General features: G+C 34.7%; 1 protein-coding gene across 1 annotated transcript in view; it reads right to left on the minus strand.

Annotated features, from left to right (window-relative positions):
• XPR1 (xenotropic and polytropic retrovirus receptor 1) overlaps positions 1-13,068 on the minus strand; it is a 185,649-nt gene that overhangs the window by 17,055 nt on the left and 155,526 nt on the right. Inside the window, exons 12-13 of the mRNA XM_012735368.2 lie at positions 5,414-5,580; positions 2,356-2,495 (exon numbers count right to left, since the gene is read on the minus strand). Coding sequence (XP_012590822.1) covers positions 2,356-2,495; positions 5,414-5,580 — 307 coding nt within the window. The remainder of the gene's footprint in view (positions 1-2,355; positions 2,496-5,413; positions 5,581-13,068) is intronic.

Below are 13,068 nucleotides of genomic sequence, written 5' to 3' on the forward strand. Positions count from 1 at the left end.
TGACAACCCGTGGCTAATTTTTCTATTTTTAGTAAAGATGGGGTCTCACTCTTGCTCAGGCTGATCTTGAACTCCTAAGCTCAAGCAATCCTCCCACCTCAGCCTCCCAAAGTGCTGGGATTACAGGCATGAGCCACCGCACCCAGCTATGTGACTGTTTTTTAAAAGAACTGATTTACATTTATATTGACCTTATGTTCAGGGACACTATGACATTTAATTATTGATTATAAATATATTGAATTTTCTATATATGCAGTTGTCATGAGTGAATAATTATAGTTTTGTTTTTTCTTTCCAATTCTCTTTGTTTTCCTTATTGCACTAACTATACTTGCAGTATATTAAAATAAAACTTTTGACAGGAGACATACTTGTCTCATTCTAGATCTTAAGGGAAAGCTTACAGTGTTTTATTGTTAAATATGGTCACGATCATGTTTTTTTAGAAAATATTGTTTTCATGAACAGGTACTGACTTTTATCAATGGCCTTTTCTATATATATATTATTCTTTTCTCCCCCTTTATTCCTGTTAATGTGGTGAGTTTATACTGATTGATTTTTTAATGTTAAATCTTATATTCTTAGAATGAACTTAACTTGTGATGTATTATCCTTTTTATATATCGTTGGATTCATTAGTTAATATTTTATTAAGGATTTTGATCACTCTGTAGATGAGACAGATTAGTTTTTATTGGAATGTCATTGTAATTTAGATATCAGAAGTCATGTTGGCCACATAAAACAAACTAGGAAGTGTTTCGTATAAAATAGGTAATATTACTTCCTCAAATATTTGGAAGAATTCCCTGGGCCTGGAGTTTTCTTTGTGGAAGTATGTTAATATGAATTTAATTTCATTAATATATAAACCTATTAAATTTTCTATTTTTCTTCTTTATTGGTTTTGGTAAACTGTGTTTTCTGAGGAATTTGTCCATAAAATTTTTAAATCTATTGGCATAAAGTTGCTTATAACTGGTATCATATTACATTAACAATGGCTGGATACTTCCCAGACAGATCTCATACATTTCCCTCTAAGCATGGCTTCAGCTGCATTTTACATTTTTTCTGTTACATTTTCTTCTGTCACATTTACTATTTGATTCTGCTCAAAATATTTTAAAATTTGCATTACAATTTCATCTTTGACCTGGGGTCATTAAATATGTGTTGCTTAATGTCTAAACATTTGGGAATTTTTAGTTATCTTTTTGTGATTTTAATCCTCTCAAATTTGTTGAGACTTCCTTTATGGCCCTATATAGGGTTAATTTTGGTAAATATTCTATATGCATTTAAAAGAATGTATATTTAGTAGTTGTTAGATACAGTGCTCTATGTATATTAATTAGGTCAAGTTGCTTAAATATCTATTACTGAAATATTAATATATTAAAATCTTGCACTAAAATTGTAAATTCATCTACTACTTCTTAGTAATGTCAACTTCTGCTTTACAAATATTTAAGGTATGGTATTAGGTACAGACAAATTTGAATTGGCAATCACAACTGAATCCAAGTTTGGCAAATTTCTGTAGTGCAAAAGTGGCTTTAGTGATATTTATCCTGGGGTTTCTGCTTTCACTTAGATTTGCAGCTATCCTGTCAGACTGCTAATGCTTTTAAGGGAGATTTAAAAAACTTTTTATCCATCATTTTTACTGTGGTCAGTGAGAAGGTAGGACTGAATAACTCAGACTGCCAAATTGTAAAAAATGATTCTCAAAAGATTTTAATTTCTGTTCTACGCCTTTTTTTTTTGAGACAGAGTCTCACTCTGTTGCCCATGCTAGAGTGCCGTGGCATCAGCCTAGCTCATAGCAACCTCAAACTCCTGGGCTCAAGCGATCCTCCTGCCTCAGCCTCCTGAGTAGCTAGGACTACAGGCATGCCCACCATGGCCAGCTAATTTTTTCTGTATATTTTTAGTTGGCCAATTAATTTATTTCTATTTTTAGTAGAGACAGGGTCTCGCTCTTGCTCAGGCTAGTTTCAAACTCCTGACCTTGAGCAATACGCCCACCTTGGCCTCCCAGAGTGCTAGGATTACAGGCGTGAGCCACCAAGCCCCCACCTATTCTAAGCCTTTTTGTCTCCCAATTTCCACTTACCATTCTTCCAGTGGAGCCCAATTCTAAAAAATCTTATGTCATCATCAATAGGTATTTTAATTTTGTAAGAATTAACCTCTAAGTCCTTTAGGTAGGAGTTTCCAAGAAGTTTGAGAAAAGTTGGAAAATTTAAGCTTTTCAAATATAAGTTATAATAAATTCTAATTTGTAAGTATTGGTGTATTTTAGGTAAAAAGAATTTTTGATAAACTTTTTAGTAGGTTGCTTACCGGAAAACCTCAAGGGGGGCAAGGACAGTAGCAATGATGTCCCCAGAACGAGGAATCACACTTGTAGAGGTAACTGAGATTTGGATAGTCCAAGCAAAGCGCAGTATCACATCCTCTATTATGGCACAGTAGTAGTAGGCCTGAGGAATAACAAGCAAATGAGTATGTTCCCCAACATGTTTATCATAAATAAGAACATCTATCAGCAACAAGACTTACACATGTCCTACTAATAAGGCTCAAGAGGAAAGAGTTATGTTTTATTTTTCAGGGAAGTACATATTATATTTTAGTAAGATTTTCTACCAACTTAGTTTTTTCTTCAATGGTACAATATTCATAATGAAGTATTACTGAATTTCAGTAACCATTAAACAGATATATTTCATTCCCATATTGTATACAAAAGGCTCTCTTTTAGGCCCCATAAATATAAGCCAGACAAGATCCTTGATTGAGATTACATTCAAACAAGTATATGATAATGACTTATAGCTAACATTAGAAAAGATCAGATTTATTAACTGTGTTATTTGTACTTTTATTTCCCAATTGCCCTACCATGCATTGGAGAAAGTTTTGCCTTGCTTTATGATGTCAGTAAATGTAATGGACCTTGGATTTCACAAACATGGTTGAATTTAAGAAATGTTCTATTCTTACATGGGGAAGACAGTGCTCAACTAGTACTTCCAGGTACCAGTATCCATTTAGGAGTCCAGTTTTAGCTACACAAAAAGTTTAAATTACATAAACTGCTAATAGACCAGAGCTGTAATTTATGGATTTGCTCTTTATTGATCTCTAACGAACTGGCTCTTTATTTATTATTATTATTTTAAACATTCTTTTATTTCTCTTTTTGAGACAGGGTCTCGCTCCGTCACCTGGGCTAGTGGCATCAGCATAGCTCACTGCAACCTCAAACTCCTGGCCTCATGTCTCAGCCTTCTGAGTAGCTAAGACTATGAGTAGCTGGGACTACAGGCATGCATCACCATGCCTGGAGAATTTTTCTATTTTTTGGAGAGATGAGATCTTGCCCATGCTCAGGCTAGTCTTGAACTTCTGGACTCAAGGAATTATCTTGCCTTGGCTTCTCGGAGCTAGGAATACAGGTGTGAGCCCCCACATCTGGCTGAAACTGGCTCTTTAAATATATGTACTTAAAGTCTGTGAAATCACTTGGAAACTAGTACTGCTATGTATTAAGCCATAATATTTATATTATTTTAAAAATGTTTAACAAAGTAATGCTAGTCATTGTAAGAAGCCTATTGTCAAAAAATCCAGCAGTCTCCTTGCTACCTTCTCTTTCCATTTCCTAGAGACAATCAGTTTTAAAATCTATAGGTATGTCTTATACTACTTATCCTCTGTATTTTACAATATATGTACACTGTATCTTGATGAGTTAATTTTAGATATTATCCATTGACTGTTAATTAAGATAAATTTTATGAGGATTCTTATGAGGTTTTTTAACACATTCACATACTTCCCTGTTCCCCCTGCCATCCTCCCAAAATAGTGATAATGCAATTTTTAGATAAATACACATTCAGTTTACTCATTATTAGGCCTAAATGAAGAACTGCAATTTCATGTGTCTTTAAGAGTCAGTTTTAAGTTATACACAGTGACTGATGTCACCAAAAATGTTAACATCTTTTGGGAGCGATACACCTACCTTGAGATCCAGAGACACCAACAGAAAAGTTAAGTTTGAATATGAAGATGACAAAAATCGTTCCTGGACTCGAGGTGTAGTACTCAATATTATGCACTGTTAATCCTTACGAAGTGATTGTAAGGTTCATATAATTGTGTTAATTTTTAATAAAGCTCCACATTTTTTAAGCTGGATGAATTTTATTTCAATATTTGCCTTTTTAAAATTGAAGGGAATGTGGTGATCTAGCAGAACACTTTTCTTATAAATTTGCAAATTATAAGGTAAGAAAGCATATATTTTATTTTCTAGGGTCATGAAAATATGTAATAACAAAGAAACTTTTTCAAAGATTCTATTCACTAGTTTTAATAGAAACCAATAAGTAAGAACTATTTAAAAGGGAGAATGGACTAATATTTATATAAAGACACAAACAGTTCATCTAAACAATCACCATAATAAGAAATAAATGTATTATAACTCACAGTAGGGCAAGATCAATAAAAAGCAGCAATAAAACATTTGAGCAAAGATACTTTTGGTTTTCTGACTTTTAAATTCAGCCTCTCTTATCTTTTTCTTCATATATAGATAAAATCCTAAGATAATTCCTAAAGAATTCTCTGTATTTTCTGATTGAATTGGCACTTGATTGTAACAGATATTAGTTGAAACAAATGAAAGGAGAAGCCTTCCTGACACACTCAAGCAGAGTCAGGCACTTCCTTTCCTCTGTACTTTCATAACACTGCTCATTTAGTCAAGTATTTTATTCACTCATTCCTTAAACATTAAGTCTACAACAAACCAGGAACTATGCTGGGCAGTGAGGGATTTGAACATCTGAACACATAATTATATAACACACTGTGATAACTGCTGTAACAGAAGTTTATATGGAGTAAAAGAGGATTGGGATGAATAGCTAAATATGCTAGGAAAAATAAAGAAAGGCTTCTTAGAGAAAGTGAAATTTAAACTTACTTTTAAAAAGGAGGAACAGGTATTTACAAAGTAGACAAAGGAGAAAGAAGGTGTTTCAGATGGAGGGCATTCCACGTTCAAAAATAAATCAAACTATGGTAAGTAATCTTTTATTCAAGTCTTCATCATATTGCATTGCAATTTGTTTATGTATCTGTATATAGTTTATGGGCTTGAAAACCAGAATTTTACTTTGATTTTATTTCCTATAGTGCCTACCATATAGTAAACATTTGATACATTTTTGCTGACTGAATGAATTAGTATTTTGGTAATTATTTTTCTAATCATATCAGGTTAATATAATTAGAGATTGGGTCTGTATTGCAATAGAATTCTAGTGGCACACCTAAGTTTTTTTTTATTTGTTAAGCAAACAAAAACGCTCTTTCTACATACTTTTTGAGGGTATACAATCTCTTCCCGGAGGAAAGTGTTTTCTCCAGCATTCCTATCAAATAGACCCCAGTCCATCTTCAGATCCCAGATGAGGGTATAGCAGGAACTGATGATACAAAAGATGATCCACAGGTAAAAGAACACCATGGTGTCCGAATGATCTCGTTCTGAAGACAGAAAAGGGAAAGGGAGAAGAGAAAATTACTACATTTAAATAAAATTCTTCATTAAATAAAACTAATTAAGAACCAGACTCTTTATAGAGCTCCCAAAGACTTTAAATAAATTTTAGGAGGCTCACTGTCTAACAACGGTTAATAATAAATATGATTTCTCTGAGATCCAAAGTAATCATCATTTACTGAACATATAATATCTGTACAAATGTGCATTTGGAGTTTGGGAGGTTCTATGCTGAATACATAAAAATCCAAATGATTGTAAAAAAGGTTCTGAATGTTATAAAAGATGTCATTTTAATTTTTGCCATTAGGTGGCAGCTTAGGGTAAAATATGAAAAAAAAAATCCTGAAACACTTTACTAAAGAGGAACGTGCTGTATCTGCTTCAAGAAATCCTTGGATTGTTTTTACTTTAGAACATTTCCTTTATACACTTATGTTTTGCTAATAAATACCTACTGTAAAAACAATCAGATAATTCTAAGTCTAGATATAATGCAAGAAAACAGACTGATGAGGAATTTACCCTTAAGGATATATATAAAAGCAAATTTATCTCAAGTCACAAAGCAAAGCATATTTTTGCTTCTTTTAGAGGGTGTTTATTGCTACAAAGGCCTAATCTGAATTTATGCTGGGAGCACTATAAAGTGCTTTATGCTGAAAACACTATAAAGCACACCAACTTATAATAATAATTTGCAATTGTAGTTACACAATTTAGTATTTTTTGCTCTTAAGTGCTTCATATATTCTATAATGAAATTCTTCTTTGGTAAGTTCTAGAGTTGTCTTTATGTTATATGTGTTCTCTAGGTACAGATATGGGTACATAACTGTTAATATGGTTCTGAATCATTCAGACAAAAAGGCATACAACATCTAATTCAAAAAAGTTTAAATTCTGGTCATTTTCTCAAAGGTATAGAAAGCAAAGGATATATCAGGTATCATTCATAATCCTTCCTATTAAATAAACAAATGTCTATTAATCACTTTAAGGTTATATTAATATGTTAAGTACAGTATGATTCAAAGTCACCCTTTATTTTCTTTTCTATTTTTTGTTGTTGTTGTTGGAGACGGGGTCTCACTCTTGCTCAGACTGGTCTTGAACTCCTGAACTCAAGTGATCGTCCCGCCTCGACCTCCCAGAGTGCTAGGATTACAAGTGTGAGCCACTTCACCCAGCCCAAAGGCACCCTTTAGAAATTCATAATCTAGTGAGTGAAAAAGACATCTGTTATTGATGATAAATTTGAACTCAAAATGAAGTATACACAAAGTGGATGAGAACATCAAAGAGCATGGGAATGTTTCTAAACATAGGAAAAAAGAGGAAGTACCATTTGTGTTATTTCAAGAAGGACAAATAAATAGTAATGCACAAGTCAGGCACATGAGGTAAGATCATTCAAGGCTGAAGACAATGAGAAAGCATGGGGATAGTAAAGTGCAAGGTGTGTGTGAGAAGCTACAGGTAATCTATATCGAGTGTAAGTGAGGATGTAAGAGAATTGATGTTATTTGAAATGAGGCTGGAAAAGGCATTTTGGGTCTGACTGTAGAATGCCTGCTTGGGCCTTACGGTCAGATCTGTGTTTTAGAAAAATAACTAGTTGGCAGGTTATTTGCATCAGCATTACTAAGTTGATTAAAAAGATAAATACCTCAGATCTCCAGTGTTGTGTTAGAGTCAGTTTTGATCAGCTCATGAGAGCCAACTGTTAAATTTTCAGAAATTTTGGCAGCTAGTTGTTAAACACAGTCATTATTAAATTACAGAAATTTACAATTAGTTGTATGAAAAACAAAAGTAAATACTCAAAATTCATCACTTCTTAATTATTTTACTAAACTTTGCTATCTTCTGTTCCCTTGAGGTTATATACATTTATTGTACCTTTATCATGGAAATACTATATAATGCTGTGTTACTCCATCCACATCCTTTCCCAACTCCACGTTCAATGTTATCATCTTAGTAGCTTGAAATTGGCTATGGTAGAAATATTTACACCATGGAAATCAGCAAACACTACAAATCAATGCTCTCCATTCCCACTTCCCACCCAAAGGCTGGTTTGTTAAACATATATCAGCACAGCACTGTTTCTCTTGGAAAGATTAGATGTGATTAGATGTTAGATGTTTCTCTCAGAAAGGCAGTGGTAGGGAAAAGAAAGATGTGTTTTAAAAATGGCCTGCAAGTGATTCTAATGAGCAGCCCAGCTTGGATATAAACATATTTTCAGGCTGGGCGAGGGGGCTGATGCCTGTAATCCTAGCACTCTGGGAAGCCGAGGCGGGCAGATCGCTCGAGGTCAGGAATTCAAAACTAGCCTGAGCAGGAGTGAGATCCCGTCTCTATTAAAAATAGAAAGAAATTAATTGGCTAACTAATATATATAGAAAAAATTAGCCAGGAATGGTGGTGCATGCTTGTAGTACCAGCTACTCGGGAGGCTGAGGCAGCAGGATCGCTTGAGCCCAGGAGTTTGAGGTTGCTGTGAGCTAGGCTGACGCCAACGGCAGTCACTCTAGCCTGGGCAACACAGTGAGGCTCTGTCTCAAAAAAACTAAATAAAAAAATAAATAAACATATTTTCAGGTTTAAACTATTTCCAAAAAATTTTTTCTTCGTCAAAAGAAAACTAAGGCTGGGTGTGGTAGCTCACACTTATAGACTGAGGTGGAAGGATCACTTGAGGCCAGCAGTTTGAGACCAGCCTGAGCAACATAGTGAGAAGCCACCTCTACAAAAAATAAAATTATCCAGGTTTGGTGCCATGTGCCTGTAGTTCTAGCTACTTAGGAGGCTGAGGAGTATACTGCACTCCAGTCTGGGTGACAAAGTAAAACCCTCTCTCTTTTTTTTTTGAGACAGTCTCACTCTGTCGCCCAGGCTAGAGTGCCGTGGCATCAGCCTAGCTAACAGCAACCTCAAACTCCTGGGCTCAAGCGATCCTCCTGCCTCAGCCTCCCAAGTAGCTGGGACTACAGGCATGCCCCACCATGCCTGGATAATTTTTTCTATATGTTTTTAGTTGGCCAATTAATTTATTTCTATTTTTGGTAGAGACGGGGGGTCTCACTCTTGCTCAGGCTGGTTTTGAACTCTTGACTTTGAGCCATCCACCCGCCTAGGTCTCCCAGAGTGCTAAGATTACAGGTATGAGCCACTGCACCTGGCCTAAAACCCTGTCTCTTAAAAAAAAAAACAGGGAAAGAAAATTGAAGTGAATATTTATACTACATTATATCATATGAATTATCAATTTAAAATGTATATCAAATTATTTACTTATTATGTAGGTACAGTTGGATGTGTTTTGACATGTGTTTATTTCATTGTACATAAAGATACAGGGTCTAAGGGGGAGGGGGCGGGTATATACATATATAATGAGTCAGATGTGCACCATCTGGGGGACGGACATGCTGGAGACTCAGACTTGTGGGGGGAGGGGGGGAAATGGGCATTTATTGAAACCTTAAAATCTGTACCCCCATAATATGCCAAAAAAAAAAAAAAGGATATAGGGTCTAGCTCAGTAGGTATCATTCAATAATTAGCATCATGGTTGCATTAAAAAAGATGCTATAAAGATGCTATTATATAATTCACATACTAAGGTTTGCAAAGAATAAAGCAAATCGAGCAACTTAATAAAATTTACTTTTATAATTACAAAACAAGATTAAAACTAAGAGATAAAAACAAACAACTATTAATTATGTTAACAACTCTTTAACTGAATGCTTAAAATATATCAGGTATTTTACATATATTATCCTATTTAATTTTCCCAACAATAAGCTATCATTTTGTTTGCTAGTAAAAGTTAGGACATGGAAAAAGAGTAGTAATAGATATATTCAATAGGAGGTAACAAAATGAGTATTTCTCAAGTAAGAATAAGTAATATCAAGTCTTAATGCTGACAGCTGCTTTTCTTTCCTTCTTTACTAATTACTGAAGAATAATTGAGTATAAATTATTATATAAAAGGAGATAGGGGAGTAAAACAGTTAAATAAAAAGGGAATTAATAATGAAACTAAGGCTGGGCGCGGTGGCTCACGTCTGTAATCCTAGCATTCTGGGAGGCCGAAGTGGGAGGATCACTCAAGGTCAGGAGTTCGAGACCAGCCTGAGCAAGAGCAAGACCCCATCCCTACTAAAAATAGAAATAAATTAATTGGCCAACTAAAAATATATAGAAAAAATTAGCCAGGCATGGTGGGGCATGCCTGTAGTCCCAACTACTCAGGAGGCTGAGGCAGAAGGATCACTTGAGCCCAGGAGTTAGAGGTTGCTGTGAGCTAGGCTGACGCCACAGCACTCTAACCTAGGCAACAGAGTGAGACTCAAACAAAAATAAATAAATAAATAATGCAAATAGAATCAATGTACTCATTTTCTGGTATTTCTCCTAGATTTTAAGACTTGTCCTCAGAGGATAATTCTTACAATGGTACAATGGGTCAGGATCGCTCTCTTTCCTAAGCCCATATTATTTCTCTTAAATTTCTATGAAAAATACATGAAGATTTATTGACTTTTAAATAAACAAATACTCGTATGCAGTATTTCAGTGTAAGTAGTGTTTTATCTAATGGACTTCTTCAAACAATGATTAGCATTTACCTGGTCTATGAATGCTACATTTTGGTCTCATTTTAATTGCTTCCCTTATTTAATCTTTCCCATCTCCCAAATGAAGAATGCCTCTCCCTGAAATCATTTGCCTTCATTGATATTCAGGAGAGGTACTGGAAAGATATCACTTTAGGCAAGCAATTACATCTTATTCTCTCTTGGTTCATCCTGGTAGCCCACTTTAGTAGTGTTCAGAAGCACAGAAAATCAAGTCATTGCTATTCTACCCTAAGCTTCTATTACACATCTGCCACATTAAAAACATAATTCATATTGGACGAATTTATAGTAATAGTATCCACTGAATCTAAAACAAATAAAAATATACTTCTTAGAGCTTTGTACCCATAGCCATTGTAGAAATAATAAAGGAAAAATAATATGTCAGGAAAAGTACTAAAGATAGAAGCCAGAAAAATTACATATAGAAATCATCTTGAATGTTTTAGGAAGGACATCTTAAAAATGAAAAATATAGCACCAGGTGAAGAAAGAAAGTGAATCGTTTTCCTTTTACCTAAAATCTCACTATTATTTTACTAGTTTGAAATTAATTAAGAAAACAAAATAGACTGAACATAGTTTTCAAAGCCCCAACCTATAATAGGTGAGCTGAATTATGACTGAGTTTAGCATCTTAGCAAATCATGGATCTATCACCTAAAAAAAAAAAAAAAAATCAAACCACTGAATTGTGAGATTAAATATTTTTCTCTGAAAAAATTAACAAATAATAGATATTTCCTGATCTTTAGCATTTTAGTTAACATGTGAGATCACATGTTATTTCTCTCTCAGGTAATTACCATCCTTAGAGCAGACAAGACAGACATTATTATTTCCATTTTACAGTTAAGGAAACTGAAGTTCAGAGAGATTGTCAATAGTGGAAAGATAACTAGATTTGAAGTTAGAAGATCTGGGTTTGAATCCAGACTCTGCCTCTTTCCAGCTTTGTGGTTATAGAAAATTCATACTCTTAAAATGATTGAGATAAAAACGGAACACATGGCCGTGCATGGTGGCTCACACCTGTAATCCTAGCACTCTGGGAGGCCGAGGTGGGAGGATCGCTCCAGGTCAGGAGTTCAAGACCAGTTTGAGAAAGAGTGAGACTCCATCTCTACTAAAAATAGAAAGAAATTAGCTGGACAACTAAAAATATATAGAAAAAAATAGCTGGGCATGGTGGTACATGCCTGTAGTCACAGCTACTCGGGAGGCTGAGGCAGAAGGATTGCTCAAGCCCAGGAGTTTGAGGTTGCTGTGAGCTAGGCTGACACCACTGCACTCTAGCCTGGGCAACAGAGTGAGACTCTGTCTCCAAAAAACCTAGAACAAAACAAAACAAAACAGTAACAACAATAAAACAGAACAACTGTAACAAAATACTGCAATGAAATCTATGTGAATGTTCTGTCTCTGTCTCTCTCTTTCTCTCAAAATACTGTAACATTTTCAGATCCTGGGTGACCATGGGTAACTGACACTGAAAAGTAAAACCCTGGATCAGGTTTGGAGGGACTACTGCATAAAAAGGCAACATGAGAGATACTATGGCAAGAGTATATGGTATCTCTATATTACTTCTTGCAATTGCATTTGAATCTATAATTATCTCAAAATAAAAAATTTACTTTAAAAAAAAACTCACAAAATTTGGCTATTCCTTAAAACCTTCATTGAGTTAACCACTTTTTCTTTCTAACCACTTCAGTACCCTATACAACACTGATTATACAGTATTATTGCACTTCCATGGTCTTTTGTAATTTGTCTCCCTTACTAAACTGTGTGCTCCAAAAGGAGCTTTTATTTTATTTATTTATTTATTTTTTTTTTTTTGAGACAGAGTCTCGCTTTGTTATCCAGGCTAGAGTGAGTGCCGTGGCGTCAGCCTAGCTCACAGCAACCTCAAACTCCTGGGCTCAAGCAATCCTCCTGCCTCAGCCTCCCACGTAGCTGGGACTACAGGCATGTGCCACCATGCCCGGCTAATTTTTTATATATATGTCAGTTGGCCAATTAATTTCTTTCTATTTATAGTAGAGACGGGGTCTCGCTCTTGCTCAGGCTGGTTTTGAACTCCTGACCTTGAGCAATCCGCCCGCCTCGGCCTCCCAAGAGCTAGGATTACAGGCATGAGCCACAGCGCCCGGCCCAAAAGGAGCTTTTAAAGGCAAGGTATATTGTGTTCATCTATGTATGTCTAGCATCTAATAGTCCCTGACACATTGAAGGTATTTTGCAAATATCTGTTGAATAAAATGTATGTGACAAATGTAACCAAGAAGGTTAATTCAGTCATTAAATTCCATTTATATTCAATTTACTATTCATATAGATTTTTATTTACTGGCTCCTCAATAATAAAATGATCTCTTTAGTAATTATTAAAGATCTAATTCTGTCTTTCCTCACTCCTTTAATACTATAATTAGGAACAATAATTCTGGAGCAGATAAATTATGTGCTCCTGAAAGATACCATTCCATTGAATTAATTATATGGAATCATAATCACTTCAAAAAAGAAATATAAAAATCAAATAAATTTCTGACAATGTCTCAAGTGCTCATTTTATGAAGCCATAAGAACACTTCAGGTACTACATACATATGGGAAGGAACTTTTTCCCAAATTGAAATGAAAAAAGTTAAGTTATAAACACAGGCTAAAATTATAGTTGTTTAAAAATGGAAAGAAGATTGGAGTATATCTTTAAGCAGCTAGAATATAGTAATTAGAGTTGAATGCAAAGTAGATATAGATCATAAAGATGTAATCTATATATTCCACATTATGGTTAGT

Source organism: Microcebus murinus, chromosome 23 (assembly GCF_040939455.1).
Source record: "Microcebus murinus isolate Inina chromosome 23, M.murinus_Inina_mat1.0, whole genome shotgun sequence".
NCBI classification, from domain to species: domain Eukaryota; kingdom Metazoa; phylum Chordata; class Mammalia; order Primates; family Cheirogaleidae; genus Microcebus; species Microcebus murinus.